Here is a 16,166-nt window from a genome sequence, read left to right on the forward strand (position 1 = left end):
GTGCACTGAAGATTACAACCCAAGACGTTATTTGTAACCGTTAGGCCCTAACTCTTGTTAACCGTTAAGTTTAGACATGATTACTAATGAAAATTAGTTGATTGGGTGATTATTATCAAATCTATTTAAAATATTTCTTATAATCTTAGAACATTTCACTCATAATAAATTTATTAGTAGTAAGAACATAAGGCAATATTAACGTGGATAAGTTGCAGCAATTATTTCATAATGATTTCATATAATTATATTTGCCCTTGGTATTTAAATGAAATCGATATCCCAACTAATAATGGTCACTAATTCCTATTACTTCTCACAACTAATGCAAATAAATGGGCCTATATTTTCATAAAGTTCTGTCAACTTTTTCAATAGTAAAGAGTGGTTTTTTACTTATGTGTTGAAGCTTTTTCGAGCTATATAGTAACCACAACTAATATGATATAGTTATTACAGCCAATAAGACGGGTATCTACCACATTTATTTAGTTATTGGAACTAATATGTTATAGTACCCGTTACTAATCTAATTTAGTTATGCTAAGTTAATGAAAAAGATACTGTAACTAATATTGGTCAACTAACTATTTTATTTAGTTACCCTACCTAAATATATGGATGGGTCTATGCTTACTATATTTTATAGATTCCATAACTGCATATGAGGTAGTTGGGACTAAATTTTTCTAAGAGTGTGGGGAGATAGACGAATAGCCTTTAGGGTAAAGTGAGGCACCTTTAAAATAGGTTTTTTCTCCTCTTTTTAAATAGAACTAGACCTTTGCTATAATTTTTGTTCACAAACTAATTGTGAAGTTAATTTAAATTATGATAGGGCTTAGTTCGTTTTTGTAAATAGGAGAAAAAAGACCTATTTTAAATGTGTCCCAATTCAAAGGTGTCCTACTTCCCTCTGTTAATTTTTTCAAAATCGTTTAAAATTTGCAAAGATATGTTGAAAGATCACCAACGGGTGACAGGTGGACATTTTGAGGAGTCGAAAAATTAAAGGATTATATAAAAATTTTTGTCTCTGTGATTTACAAGGATGGTAATGAAAATTTCAAATCTTGTAGAATTGTGTGCGTAGTTCAACTAATGCGTTTCAAATACTTAATGACAAAAAATTTCTGAGGATTGAAGAGGGATTCGGATCTGGACACTTGCATCACAGAGCGGTCTTTGTACCAATAAACTCATTTCATGCCAAAGTACCATCTTGTAAGGGGGTGATAAGTAGAGGAAAGCTTTCAGGCTTCGAACACTTCATTTTACTCCCATATTCCTTCACTGAGAAAAAAACAGGGGTGCGATTGATTTTTTTTCCTCATAACTTCACTGAGAAAATAAGAGGGTGCCATTAACGGTTTTTCCTTAGAAATTTAACACTTTTTAGGTGTGAAATTATATCCACATTTTTAATGTTAATTTTACACCTTATTAAGGGTAAAATTAACATGAAAAATTGTACCCAAGTGTACCTTTAACCCCCAATACACCTAAAATGCATGATATTTACACCGATTTCGGATCAATACTGCAGGGTAAAATAAACATTTCCGGAATATTATTTTAACTTTTTCGGATTTCTTTCAGTGTTAAGTTAATCTAACTTAATTGTAACATATTTTAATAGCCGGTTTTAAGTTACACATGTTCTGAAATCAGTAGGTTAGATTCGTTAATGAAGCATATGGGAAATATTTGATATGTACAATGCGAATGCCACAGTATGTGCGAAGCCTGAAAGCTTTCTCTTTATGTTCTATATATCTTAAAATTGTGGGATTTATTGTTTCTTCCAATGAATATTGTGAAGATTTTAATAACTAATCATCCGCAAAATATATTATTATTACTCACAGTTTCTGAGTTAAAATATTATATAGTCAAATCTTGTATCCACCAATGAAATATGTAACCATAACCACTTTATGGGTAATTGCAGTATGACTGTTGACGCGTTAGTGACGATAAACTTTATCATTTACTTGAATGAAAGTAATTTATTATTTTAAACTATGTTACGGTGTTGCATGAGAAATTTCAAACGAATAACTTGTTAATAATAATAATTGGAATGAAAATAAATTCATATAAATAAATAAAGTATTTTGTTAAATTGGTGAGTTAAAAATTGAACTTTGACTCTGTGTATAAATTGGAGATGTTGTGTGGAAAATTAATATATTTTTGTATTTTTCGATTATGAAAATTTTCTGGATTATTACATTGCTGTTTAAGTTTAATTTCAACCACAGTTTGTTCTTTTTATTTTTTGCTGATAAAATTTAGCAAAATACTGTACATTTGATTGCCAGACATTAATGATAATTTGAATATTCGAATGATAAAGACTGCGAAAATTGTTTATTTATATCTTTTATATTAGGGATTCAAGCAATAATACTGAATACAGAAAAGCCAGGTTAGATCAGGATGTGCTGAAACAGTCAAATAATTTTATTCGTAGAAAAAGAAACTGTCGAAACTTTACTTTTCGAAAATTTAGACATTTAGCGAAATCTTGAAATTTGTAATATTTAATGTTTCAAAAAACGCGACGGAGAAAATTTGATATAGGACAATATTATGGCCTCTACACACCAAAGAAATTTACGTCCATATTGAAGAGTCTTTTCTACATAAACATAGGGAATTTGCTTCAATATGGACATAAATTTCTCCAGTGTGTAGAGGGAACTACCCAAGACACAAAATTTATGCTATAAAAACTGATGTAATAGTAAAATTTGCGTATTCGCTAGTTGTTTCTTTTATATTTGATCCTTTAAAATGTTTCAGTAATTTTCTGATTTACTAGCTAAAATAGGATCTATGAAAGTAGTTAAACATGAATCAACTGGTGGCATGATACGATGAACTATTTTTCGTATATTTTTTATGGCATGATTTGGGTGTCTCCGCTCACCGGAGTTTAGTTTTATGCTGTGAGTGGTCACGTGTTATGTTGATGTGTTCATTCGTAAAATAATTAAAGTTACAATGGTTATGTCACTTAAATAAACTCTCTTCCTCTCTGTGATTTCGACTAACAAAAGTTCTTACGTGGAAATTAATTATGGCAGACTATGACAACAAAATCCGAAGCATTTATTTGCATAATTTAATAAATATTGTTTCTGTTGGACTTGAATAATTCCTATATGGGAAACAAAATGCTATGTTGATAAAATTTCCGTGTCATAACTTTTATTTTTCAATTTAGTAAAATCATAGTATAAAATATCGATTCGATTACAACATTGCATCTTTTATTGATCATGAGTAATTAAACTTGAAAGAGATTTATCCGTTTAATTTTCCACACTCTATAATGTATATCAGTCAGTTTTAATAAAATAGAAGCTAACAATAATTGTGACGATGGAGAAGTAGAAAAAAAGGGAGCAAAAATGGCTTCTATCTCGCAGACATAGATTTAATAAAAATGCATTTTATCATGAAGTTCATGAGCACATTTGTTCAGCATTGCAAACATCAATATTTTTCTGTCCTCCCTCTCGCCCGGAGCCAGTGACTTTATCTTTTAGTGTGGTGTGTTGGTTCTCTGCTTGGCTGATTGCTTGCTCATGTTGAACAGAAATCATTTCAAAATAAACCGGTAACCGGCAAATTCGTGCAAGATGTGAGTTAACACGATATTTTAGAATATTATTATGTGTTCATCATTTGATGTTATACACTTTGTGGAGTATAAGAGAAGAAAAATACTTTTTTTTTCTCAATATTTCTAACTAAACATATTTTTCTAATAACTTGCAATATTAACTATATTTATTCTTTTTTTCTGGTGCGCTACCTTAATGGCGAAAAAGAGCAAAAATATTAAATTATAGCATCAATAATAAAAAAAATGTAAAGAAAAGTATAATATGCAGTCAATTAACTGTGTTTTGATTTGTGCGTGTTTCACTTTATTAAGAATTATTTATATATATTATTGCTATTGGTTACTATATAGAATGTCTGAGTTTGGCAAAGAGGGGGATGGAAGTTTAAAGAAATGTATAAATTGTGTGCAGAGAAATTTTAATGTCTTCACACTGTTGTTATTTCCGCTCCTTGAAGATATCAAGAGCCTATAAGCACTATAAATTTGTTTTAAACCATCAAAAGAGACGGCCAAATACATCTCTCTTTCTCTTTTTAGCACATTATTCTTTTTTTTCATTCTGGAAAGGCTGGATGAAAATGTAGTGAATTGGTTGGGTTATTCTTATCTATCCTAATATGCGATGAATATCATTTACTAGTGGAGAGAGTAGGGCTAACTTACATCAGGATAATTAGTTTAGATCTCTTAATATTCTATTTTTCTTTCATACACTGAGAGAAATCCGAAAAAGTTAAAATAACATTCCGGAAATGTTTATTTTACCCTGCAGTATTGATCCGAAATCGGTGTAAATATTATGCATTTTAGGAGTATTTGGGGGTTAAAGTTACCCTTTTCATGTTAATTTAACACTTAAAACGGTGTAAAATTAACATTGAAAAAATTTGTAATATTTTTACACCTAAAGAGTGTTAAAGTTATGAGGAAGAAAAGTTAATCCCACCCCCGTTGTTTCTCAGTGTATGTATCTATGAAGATAAGGTGAAACTTCCACGTGATAAATGTAGAATCAAAGCTCGTGTTCACTGAAATTCTTAACCCTTTAAGACGAGTGGGACACCGGTATCCCAAAAACAAAAGCAATTTTTTGGCTATAGAAAGTTATTTTGTCCTCTAAATAATCAGAAAAAAAATATTTTCGTTTTTAGAACACCGGTGTCCCATTCGTCTTTAAAAGGTTAACCTTTCCAGGCTTTTGTTCGTGCTCTGCAATTAATTTTATAAAAATACTTTTAAAATTAAACTAAGAATTTATTATTTTTACAATTCTTCAACTTCTTTCACATTCATTGGTTCACTCACAGAAATACAGAGTGAGCCAATTACTTTGTAACCCATTTTTGTTTGCTATAATTTATAGGCTGCTCGTAATAGGTCTAAAAAAAAACATATCATGTCCCGCAATCGTTTTTAGAATAAAGAAGAATATCGAACCAGACCCCGCGCTGTAACCGTAAACAGATGACTCATAATAGGAATACCTTCATTGAAAACAATCATGCGATGAATATTTAAAAACCAACTTAATTTAAAGTTTTGGGGCCCGAATATACCAGGCTGAGCCTTGCGACCATTTAGCCTTTAAAATTCTGCAGTAAAATTTATCCCAAATTGTCATACGCTTAAAAAGCTCAGGATCATCATTTAGAGATCCTTAGCATAAATTTGTTTTGCCGAATTCCTTACTGCCAAAGAATAATGGGCAAAAATGTATGGGAGCTAGTCCAACCCTTCGCCAGAGATAGGAGTTCGCCCATTTTGTTTGTAGGTGTTGGTGTATGACTTAAAAATTGCTGAGACCCAAGTCAAAAAGGACTGTCAGTCCTTGGGAAATTAGCGATATCTTTCTGAAAATTTACAAGTTTGACAATTTATTTCTTGAAAACAGCTTAATCGATCTTAATGAAATTCGAGTCAAAGTAATGTGCGACCTAAGCTTTATATAAATATTTTTAGATTTTATCTTTGACTGCTCTATCTGGTGGCTCCCATACAAAATAATCGCGTTTTAAAGCCTTTGAATATTACAGGATAATTAAATGAAGAAAAAATCGTATTACGGGAAACCATTGGTATTTTGGGAGTCCTTGGTGTGTCTTGAACATATCTCCCGAAAAAACTTATAGTCCGTCGCCTCAAGTTTCTGAGATATCTTAAAATAAAAGGTCTTAAAAAATAGGTAGAATTATTTTTATGAAACTTGCTTTCTTTCTCGAAAACGGTATATCGTAAGTTGTCAGTGCCAAAGAATTATTTCTAAAGAAGAACTCAAGGAATATTTTCCTAGAAGAAACCATATCCCTATCTCTCCGTTTTCCTTGTAGTTATCCAGATTTTCCTCAAATATCCTGGAATGTCTTTTAATTCCATTAGAAGTATTGTGTCCTTTTGTCCCTTAAAAGAAATATTCTCCTTAAAAAATGTGCTAGGGTTGCTGAAGATCATAGGGTTGGAAAGGTACCGTTACCAAGGGAATTTTAACAAAAGGCTCAGAATATAATGGCTAAATTAAAATATTTTTACTCTAAACTTTTTATTCAAAGCTTTTGAATAAGGGTGACTTTTAGGACCATGTGATCTTCAGAAGCTAACTCTTTTTCTTTCAAGGACAATATTTACTGAGCAGACAGTTCCCTATATACAATCTTTTTTTTTATGAATTTGAAGAATATTCAAGGATTTATTAAGTAAATCTGGAAAATTGCAGAGAAAATGAAGAGATAAAGATATAGTTTGTTCTAAATCTTCTTTGAGCTCTTCTTTACAAATTGTTCTTTGAAATGACCAACATAAAATAAACTGTTATTTTATAAAAGGAGTTTAGTAACAAAAATCGTCACTTTTCTTAATTATATATTTTATGCTCTAGTGCTTTTCGTACATACTTTTGGGGTTGGTCCCGGAACAAAAGTTGTCACCTTTGCCAATACCTATTTGATCGTATAGGTCTCATTCGTGGCGAAAGATTGTACCATTTTGCCGATTTTGCCCATGCATTGTCCTTTTACAGGCTAAATAATTTCTTGAATCAGCCTGTTTCAACTGTGGCAATTTATTTTTCTTATAAGTGAGCTATTTGAAGCCAGCTCATGATCTTAGCTCACAGTTCTTAGACGGAAAAGGTATTTAGACGGAAATTCAGAATATTTATCCCTCCATAGGGAGCAGTATCTTATAAACGGAGACCTCTCCTCACTTAAGATATTTCGCGTAACAGTGGAGAGTGCAGAAAACTTCCCATATGAGTTTAAATGTTAATGTTAGAAGGTGGCTGCAACTCCACAAGTCACATGCCAGAGAGATGGTCTGAGTCTATTTGGCCCTTTATAAGTTCCAAAACGGACAAGTCACTCATTGACTCATTGATGCTCAAGAAAGCAAGAATCGTTACAGCGAGAATTTTTCTTGCTTGTACTTTCACTGAGTGAGTGAGAGAAATCCGAAATGATGTAAAATTAACATTAAAAACGTTGAGATTTTTTTATTCAAATGGGGAATTCTTTTACAAAAAAATGATATATTTGATTAGCTACCATAAGTCAAGAGAGATTTTATTGAGAGGGAGTGGATGTTCCAACAAGACTTGCTACGATCACTCGAATAGCGCGCTAGCCAAAATCGGCCAAGCACACAACGTCCTGTTGTTTAATTTAATTGCAAAATGACCTTCACGCTCACCGGATAAAAATTAATTAGACTTTCACATCTGAGGTGTAAGTACTGAAAAATCACATATAGTTTAGATCCATTGAAGAATGTCCTTCGTGGGATGATATTCCGGAATATGGGATTATTTTCCGAAGGTTTACACTGAGAAAAAAACAGGGGTGTGATTAACTTTTTTTCCTCATAACTTTATCACTTTTTAGGTGTAAAAATATATCAACATTTTTAATGTTAATTTTACACCTTTTTAAGGGTAAAATTAACATGAAAAAGGGTAAGTTTAACCCCTAATACACCTAAAAAGCATAATATTTACACCGATTTCGGATCAATACTGCAGGGTAAATGAACATTTCCGGAATATTATTTTAACATTTTCGGATTTCTCTCAGTGTACGATTCGACAACATGTTAAGCGTTCTTCCTCGACTGAAAGCTACCATATTTGTAATGTTTTTCAACTTTCCTTTGTTTAAAAAAATAATACTTTTCAAATAAGAAAAAATACAGCGCTTCCAAAAGTTACAGTTCAACTGACCCTTACTGTAATATCTTTGAAAATATAATAGGAAATTTTAATTATTACGAATTTACCTGAAAATTGTATGATAGGGATGTGTACATTTTTTTTTTGTGGGTAATTTATTCGATTATTTTTATATCAATTGTTTCTTTTACTTTTTTTCAGTACGGACAGCGAGTTCCGACAGCTGCATCGCCTAGTAATACCAACTCAAGCAGCTCATCCAACACAGGATCCCAAAGTGGAACTTTAAGTACTAGTCTGAGTAATACGAACACGAACAACACAATGGGTCCCAATGGCACGCCGCAAGTGCAGGAACAATTGTCCAAGACTAATTTGTACATTCGTGGACTTCAGCAGGGCACTACTGATAAAGATTTGATTAGCATGTGTCAACAGTAAGTTCGAACTTTTCTCTTTACTTATTTTTATTATTGACTTTTAACCGTACAAACTGGGAAAAGAAATTATGGGAAGTTTTTGAGAGATGAAACTCTTTGGTAAAGATTTTGAGCGTGAAAAGTGGCAATACAAGTAAAAATATAATAAGATTGTGGATTTTTTGAAGCAATCAAAAATTATTGGTAAATTGTTTAGCAAAAAATTCAGGTATAATTGAGTATTTGACGGAAGAAATACCTTATTGATCGATTAAGAATAACAGTTCAGAAAGTTTGAAATAAGTTTCACTCTACATTTTTCTAAGAAAATGCAATTTCAAATTCTAAGAAAAAAGCTAGAAAGTTGAAATTGGGAAATGGATTTTCATTCTAAAAAATGTACTTTTGAAAGATCTTAAAATCCACTTAAACATTTTAAAATCTTTGGAGAAGAAAAGTTTTAGCGTCAGAAATATTTTTTAACAATGAGAAAAAGGTGCATTAACATTTAAAATCTTTTAATGTGCAATAGAAAATAATGAAAACTATGAGGTTTTGAATAGAGTCGCGAAAGTGTTTGCCTACTTTTTCGTCTACCTAACTTGGGGGCTAAACGGTAAAAGTTATCAACTCTTGGTTTTCAGTGACCCCCCCATAAATTGATATTTATTAAGACTTTGTCAAAGGAGATTTATTAAACCTCTTCTACACCTACATGCATCATTTTATCAACTCTTGGTAAGGGAAAAGCACGCCGGATTGGAATGTTAAGAGACATACGCAATATTTAGTTGAAAATATAAGCCTCAAAATACTATTTGGTATTTTTGTATATGCTAATTTGTGTATTATAGTAAGGTGGGGTAATTGGATTGTTTTCCGAAAAATGCTACTAAACGCTTGTTTTTGGACTGATGAAATTCTTTTTTACTTATTCTAAATCCAAAGAATTATTCACTGTTTCATTCAGAAATGTTATATAAAATATATTATCAATTATCGTTAAAATATATAATCGTTATCAAAAATATTAAAGAAAATTTATAAAATAATGATAATACTGAAAGAAGTCAGCATGCACTAACTGGATCGCCTTTTCGCTAATTCACTTTTAATTAAACCTTAGGGATTTAAAATACTTTTTTTCACAAGGAAAAAACAATAAATGTTTTCAGTCAACCAACTATGTCATTAGCGAAAATATCACTGCTAGAAAATTTTTAGAACCCAGCTGGCACAAGATTGAAATGAGTCGATTACACTTACTTATTTAATGGATAAAAATATTATTTTTGCTTTTTCTCAATCTTGAATAGTTATATTATGTTACTGTAGTGACTATATATTACGAAAATGAAAAAGAAATATTATTATAAGTGGATTAGTCATAAACGATCCAGATAGCGAAGCGCCCGGATTAGCACACTTGACTGTAGTAATCCATTTAACTATATGCACTATAATGCACTGTATTCTTGTGAAAGTTAAATGGTAAAAAGTAGGTAATAGTTTTTAAAAAATGACTTGAATTGTTCACTGAGAAAAAAACGGGGGTGCGATTAACTTTTTTTCCTCATAACTTTAACACGTTTTAGCTGTAAAAATATATCAAAATTTTTTTATGTTAATTTTACACCTTTTCAAGGTTAAAATTAACATGAAAAAGGGTAACTTTAACCCATAATACACCTAAAAAGCATAATATTTACACCAATTTCGGATCAATACTGCAGGGTAAAATAAACATTTCCGGAATGTTATTTTAACTTTTTCGTATTTCTCTCAGTGTTGCAACAATATGGTAATAAAACCTGATGATGCGAAGAACACTGCCGATCGCTGGTACTCTTCCCTTATTCTTTTATTCAATTAAACTTTCGAAATAGATTATGGGCTGAGCCTTTTCCTCAATCAGATTATTATGTAAGACGTTTTGATGGACGTGAGGAAATATTTTTGATATATGATTGTTTGTTTATTAATCAAAACAGATAGAGTTTACCTTTTCTTTCATATTTTGATTAGATTATAAAGAAAAACAAAATATAGGGGAAAGTTTGGCAGCTTCGTAATGTTCCAACTTTGTAAAAGTTGATAATTTTTTCTAAGTTACTAAATTAATTTCATCAATGGTCAAATATTCTGATAGCTAGTCCAATACCTCAAATTTCCGGACAAACTTGGGAGCCTAGGCCTTTTTCTGCGTTCAGAAAGCAAAAATTAAAAAAAAAAGAAAGTTACGAAAGGACGAACTAACTCTTTGTAAACAAAGAGAAAACCCACATCGATTGGCATTAGATTCACTGTGTACGAACCATGCTTACATTCCCCTATCAACATAGATATTATTTATAATTTTCTCATTTTTTAACAAGATATATCTTGTTAGAACAGGATCCGCCAAGCTTTATACACGGTCTTGTAGGAGCCTTGTAATAATTTTGCATTATTTTAAAACAAATCCAAATATCTATTTGCTAACTCTTTCACCCAACGTGTGTCGAATTACAAACACACAAAAATTATCAACAAAAAACTTGCTTATTGCTTGTAAAATCTTGTTTAAATATAAAAAAAGTAATATCTTGAATTTTTCATGACTTGTCGTTGTAAAATTATGTTCAATTAAAAGTTGCAAGATTTTCTTGTTTCTTTCTTGGACAATTCTTATAAAATCTTGCTTAAAAACAAAATATCAAGATTTACCCAAGCCAGTTTTTTAATTTTCGGTAAAACAAGACATAAACAATATTTTACAAGATTCTGCAAGATTTTTTCAATTGATTTTTTTATCAGAATTCTTATTAAATTTATGATTTTAATTTTAATTAGGATAAGTGTGCCAAATTTCGGCATTGTTGCATATAAGCACCGAAGTCCTAAGTTTGAAATGCAATATTTTTAATTCATATTGATATTTTTTGTTACTTCCTTTTCGGGAGGGTTGTGTGGAATCTTGAAAACTAGTTTATCATCTTAGTTTTCTTTAAATCACCTGCAAAAATAGTGAAAAATTAATAAAAATATGGACATTGCTTTGGGTAATATTTCACGGCCACCTTTTTTCTGGCCACCTTTTGTGACGCAACGGATAGAACATTTCAAAACGTCAAACGGAACAAGTTTAATATGTAGTACGTTTATATGACCCACAAACCCTGAGATCTTCCGTGTAATATGTTCTGAAGACCTGAAGAGTATCATCTCAAATTTACGCGCAAATTCCCGTAGCAATTTGCCCTTTCTGAACTCTTCCAAGGCCTTTTCCACATCATCATTTTCATAGAAGCGATGGTTTTTTTTTGGAGATTGTAGAACTCAGAAATTGAAAAAAAAAAAACATAAAATGAATAAGAAATTTAGGAAAGCAAGAGATGTTGCCGGAATAGGCAACACTACCTCACCGGAGAAACGCTCACAAAGTATTTACCTTTTTACGCGAAATACAGGATCCAGCTGGGAAATTTTATCCAAAATTTAAAGATTAATTTACTATTAACATAAACAGAAACAATCTTTAATGAAAACTAAACAATTTTCATGAAAAAAAACCGAAGGAAAACTTTCTGCACTTCATTATAAATCACAAGACTGCTAGAAACACAATCGATCTGTCACAGTCACATTTTTTGTAAGACTCTTTCCACACTGAGTTTTACAACGCAATTTAAATTCAAATTATACCTAAAATTTAACGGTCTTTGTGTTAATACATCCTAAAATGAATAAATTTTTAAAAGCAAAATGAATTCATTGACTATTCGTTGACTATTTTAATTAATTTATTTGCATGGCCGAAATTACACTCAAAGTGGCCGAAATTAGAAGCTGGCCGAAATTTGGCACACTTCTCCTATATATGATAATTACCAAAAATTGTTTTTTTTATGAGTTTCTGCTAAAGTACTGACCAATCTGCTGCATCTTCGATCAGCGATTTTATACACGCATTTTAGTCTAAAATAAAACTGTTAAGCTGACAAACGAATATTGTTAAAATTTTGTCAAAAGGATAGTGTTTACAAATGTCACAAAACTTTTTTCACATTTAATATTAAAGACAACCTTTTGACACACTTTTATGAAGGGCAATTTGGCCGACGATTTGACAAAACATTCCATATACTGTATGGAAAAAGATGCTATTCACAAACATTTTTTTCAGAGGATAAGATTATTCTTCCTCATGTAATAAAATAATCAATATTTCCGTTTTATTGAAAATAGCATTTTATATTTTCCATGAGAAAAAACAATAAAGGCCTTTGAATTAGCTAGTTGAAAATTGTATTTGATTTCCACGGCAGATTTTTTAAATACTATTTTCTCACAACAATATTGGTTTTTTTTCAGGTATGGAACGATAATCTCAACAAAAGCTATTCTTGACAAAACAACAAACAAGTGTAAAGGTAAGTGATGACAATTGAACATTAAAATAATTCAGATTGGTTATTCAAAATGGTAAATTTTTATTGTGTTTTGGGAATGTCTTTGCAGGATATGGGTTTGTTGATTTTGAGTCACCGGCTTGTGCCGAGGGAGCCGTGAAAGGGCTCCAAGCAAAGGGCATCCAAGCTCAGATGGCCAAAGTGGGTATCTGGGTGCTACATAGGCCGGCCATTGTACGTTTGTTTGCATGCAAGTAATACTCACCCTATTTATCTTTTTTCCTTTTTACGCCTTACCATAAAAAAACAAAAATACTCTTTTAACGTTTCTGAATGAGAAAACTAGGAAGATGAAAGTGAGAGAGTGGGTTGATTAACCCGGCATTTACACATATTTAACAAAAAAAACTATATTACTACAGAAAATACATTTCAAAATCAGGGGAATCCCCTTAACTCTATTGACATTAATCTAATCATAAAATAACCCAGGAATCCTGAAGTTAATTTACATTTTCCCTTTGGTAAATTCTGAAAGGGATATATTAATGCAATAATAATACTTCCAAGGGATAATACAAAGAGAGGGGGAAATAGAGAGAGATAGAGGGATAGGTTTTAAAAGTTTGTTTAAAAAGGTGTATCATCACAGTATCCTAAATGCAATTATGTATTGAATGTTTGTAATTTTTCTGAAGGAATTAATACGGTAAATATTGCAGGTAAACTTGCTCTGGTATAACTTTAATAAGGTTTCCTATATTTCAACACAATTGCATTTAATTATATTAAATTGTGAATTGTGGTATTGCTGCTCCCCTTTTGAACAGATCAATTTACTTCGATAATTTAGACAAGTTATATATTTCTTTTTGAACGGGATCAATTCTCACTGATATATACAATGTGTGTTAATTGAACTGCAACTTATTAAAACACTTTTTTTAATTTGAAAATTAGCTTTTATGCCTCTGGAACACCTTTTAGATCGATATAATTTCATTACATCTAAATTCGCGTCCCTTTCTTTCTCATAAGGTTTGCAAAACGCTATCCCACTCTATCGGTCTCAAAATTAGATTGAACTAAATTGAATTTGTTATGATGTTCAATTGAAGAAGAAGAGTGCGAAAGAATGAGACAGACATATGTATTCAAAGCGTGCGAGAAAGAAAGAGATTCGAATTTCAACTTCATGAAATTTTCCTGATCTAAAAGTTAGGCCGGAGACATTATGAATGGATAAAAAGAGTGGCAAAACGTCCCACACTTTACAAAATTATCGAATTTGTAACTTCCCAATCGGATTTTTGGGCTGAGGATATCTAGGTTAGCAGCCCACACCTGTCGATCCTACGCCACTTCAAGAAGATGTACGCGTTCAATTGAAAGACGCTCCCAGGCAAAATCCTGAATTTGATTCATCCACCTTGTCTTAAGCCTGCCCCAAGGTCGAGGTTGCTTCAAAATAGCTTGAATAACTTTTTTGGAGAATCTTTCCTCATTTATGTGCTTAATATGACATTCGCATTCATTGAAGTTGTGATCTCTCAACACAAAGAAGCAACTCCTCGACTCTTAGCTTATTACGAACGGCTACGTTCCTCACTTGATCTCGACGAGTGATTCCCTTAACCGCCCGAAGATACTTCATTTCGGCAGCTTGTACTCGCGATCCACTTTGAGTCATTACCCAATTGAACCGATTCATAAATCACTCAAAATACCCCTTTTGGTTCATAACCGGTTCATCATTGATTCATAACCGATTGGAACCACTTTAGGCTTGTCAGAAATATCAAGACCTTTCCAAGGAGCCCAAATAGGAGTCTATTTGATTGAAAGATACTCTCTTTGAAGCCTTCTTAACCTTTGACCTTGAAAACCCGTTATTAAAGAATAATCCAACGGTATTTTAGTACATGAACAAAATGTCCACCCAGAAAACCTCTAAATCAGGGGTGAGCAAGAACCGTTTGAAACCGAATAAACGTCAAAATAAGTTTGTCCGTCCAAGGGGGGGGGGGGAATTCTGTAACTCTGTGAACGCTTCACTAGTGAAAGGTTCACGAGCTTCTCTTCATGACTGCTAGAAAAATTATTCTGTAACTTTACGTGAAGCAGAGAGGGAAAGTGTGTTGAAAATTTTATTAAATTTAAGTTTTTCATCAATGTTTGAACTAAATAACTATGGAAAACCCTAAAATTGAGTATTAGAAATGATGTACAGTGCTGTCTCTCTATATGCACACTCTCTATATGCACAGCTTTTGTGTCGTTTGCATTCAAAATCAATTTGTTCACATTTTGACAAAGTAATAAAGAAAATTATTTTCTTGGTAACTAATTTTTCTTGTTTTTAATTTTCTTAATTTTATTTTTTCTGTCTCATATTATATTTAAAATAACACGGGAAATTCTAGAACAATAAAAAATATATAATTTATTAAAAGAAAGAAAAAAACCGTTGGGAATTTCAAAAAAAAGTTGTGCATATTCAGAGAGAGAACTGTCAAAAAAAGTACCCAAACTGTGCATATAACGAGACAGCACTGTAGTGCTGTTTTTCATGCTGAGAATAAAAAAAAATTTCATTGGCTTCAGCGAGTGATAACATCATCTTCACCTAAAAATTGACAAGTGAAATACATAACCTAAAAGTGATCCCTTCACGTGAAGCTATCGTAACCCGTCAAATAATATCTGCAGATATCTTTAAGATTTCTGTAGAGAAAATCTACACCTCTACAGAATATCTGCAGATAATATCTGTAGATATTCTTACGAATTTTATTTGGGCTTGGGACAAAATTCGTCAGAATATTTCGGCAGATTTTCTGACGAATCTCTGACGAATTTCTGTAGATATTCTGCCGATTTTCTGTAGATTTTTTCTACATTCCAGACTTTCCAGACAAGATGTGTCAGAAGAGATGGAAAAATTTTTCACTGAAGTTTGCAAAATTCAATAGAGTTATTTTTTGTGATATCACGGTGTTTATATAAAATAAAGAATTCTGCGACGCCGTGTTACAAGTAGAGAAAAGTGAAGTGAAAACTTTAAGCAGAGTATCGACCTAAATTTCGTGTTTTTGTATCATTCCATGGGCGATTTTTAAAAAATTAGTATTTTTGCTCGCATCTTTTTACTTATTTAAAATGTTTAATCGGTAATGCTTGTTAAGCAGAACATACCATTTTCTTTATAACTCCTACAGTTTCTATATAAATCAACAATATTTTTGTGAAGTAATGGACACTATGCCGATTTTCTCGGCAGAAATTCTACCGAAAATCTGTAGATTTTCTGCAGAAATTCTGCCGAAAATCTACAGATTTTCTAGCAGAAATTCAGCAGAAAATCTACAGATTTTCTCTGAATACACTGGAATATACCGTTAAAATTCAAAAAACCTCAGAGTAAAATCGGCAGGTAGAATAATGATTTGACGGGAAGTTACAGAATCTCTTTTGCGATCACTTTAGTGTAGCGTTCACCAATTTTGACAAGTGATCACTTCACAGAGTTGCAGAATTCCCCCCCCCCCCCCCAGGTAGCG

General features: G+C 31.8%; 1 protein-coding gene across 19 annotated transcripts in view; it reads left to right on the top strand.

Annotated features, from left to right (window-relative positions):
- The window catches only part of LOC129801201 (protein alan shepard), a 110,126-nt gene that overhangs the window by 54,143 nt on the left and 39,817 nt on the right, over positions 1-16,166 (top strand). For 12 of the 19 annotated variants that reach the window (XM_055846008.1, XM_055846009.1, XM_055846014.1 and 9 more), the window contains 3 exons: positions 7,998-8,233; positions 12,569-12,627; positions 12,716-12,840. In XM_055846008.1, coding sequence (XP_055701983.1) covers positions 7,998-8,233; positions 12,569-12,627; positions 12,716-12,840 — 420 coding nt within the window. The remainder of the gene's footprint in view (positions 1-7,997; positions 8,234-12,568; positions 12,628-12,715; positions 12,841-16,166) is intronic. The other 7 variants (XM_055846010.1, XM_055846012.1, XM_055846018.1 and 4 more) reach the window with 1 other exon arrangement.

This window comes from Phlebotomus papatasi, chromosome 2 (genome assembly GCF_024763615.1).
Source record: "Phlebotomus papatasi isolate M1 chromosome 2, Ppap_2.1, whole genome shotgun sequence".
NCBI classification, from domain to species: domain Eukaryota; kingdom Metazoa; phylum Arthropoda; class Insecta; order Diptera; family Psychodidae; genus Phlebotomus; species Phlebotomus papatasi.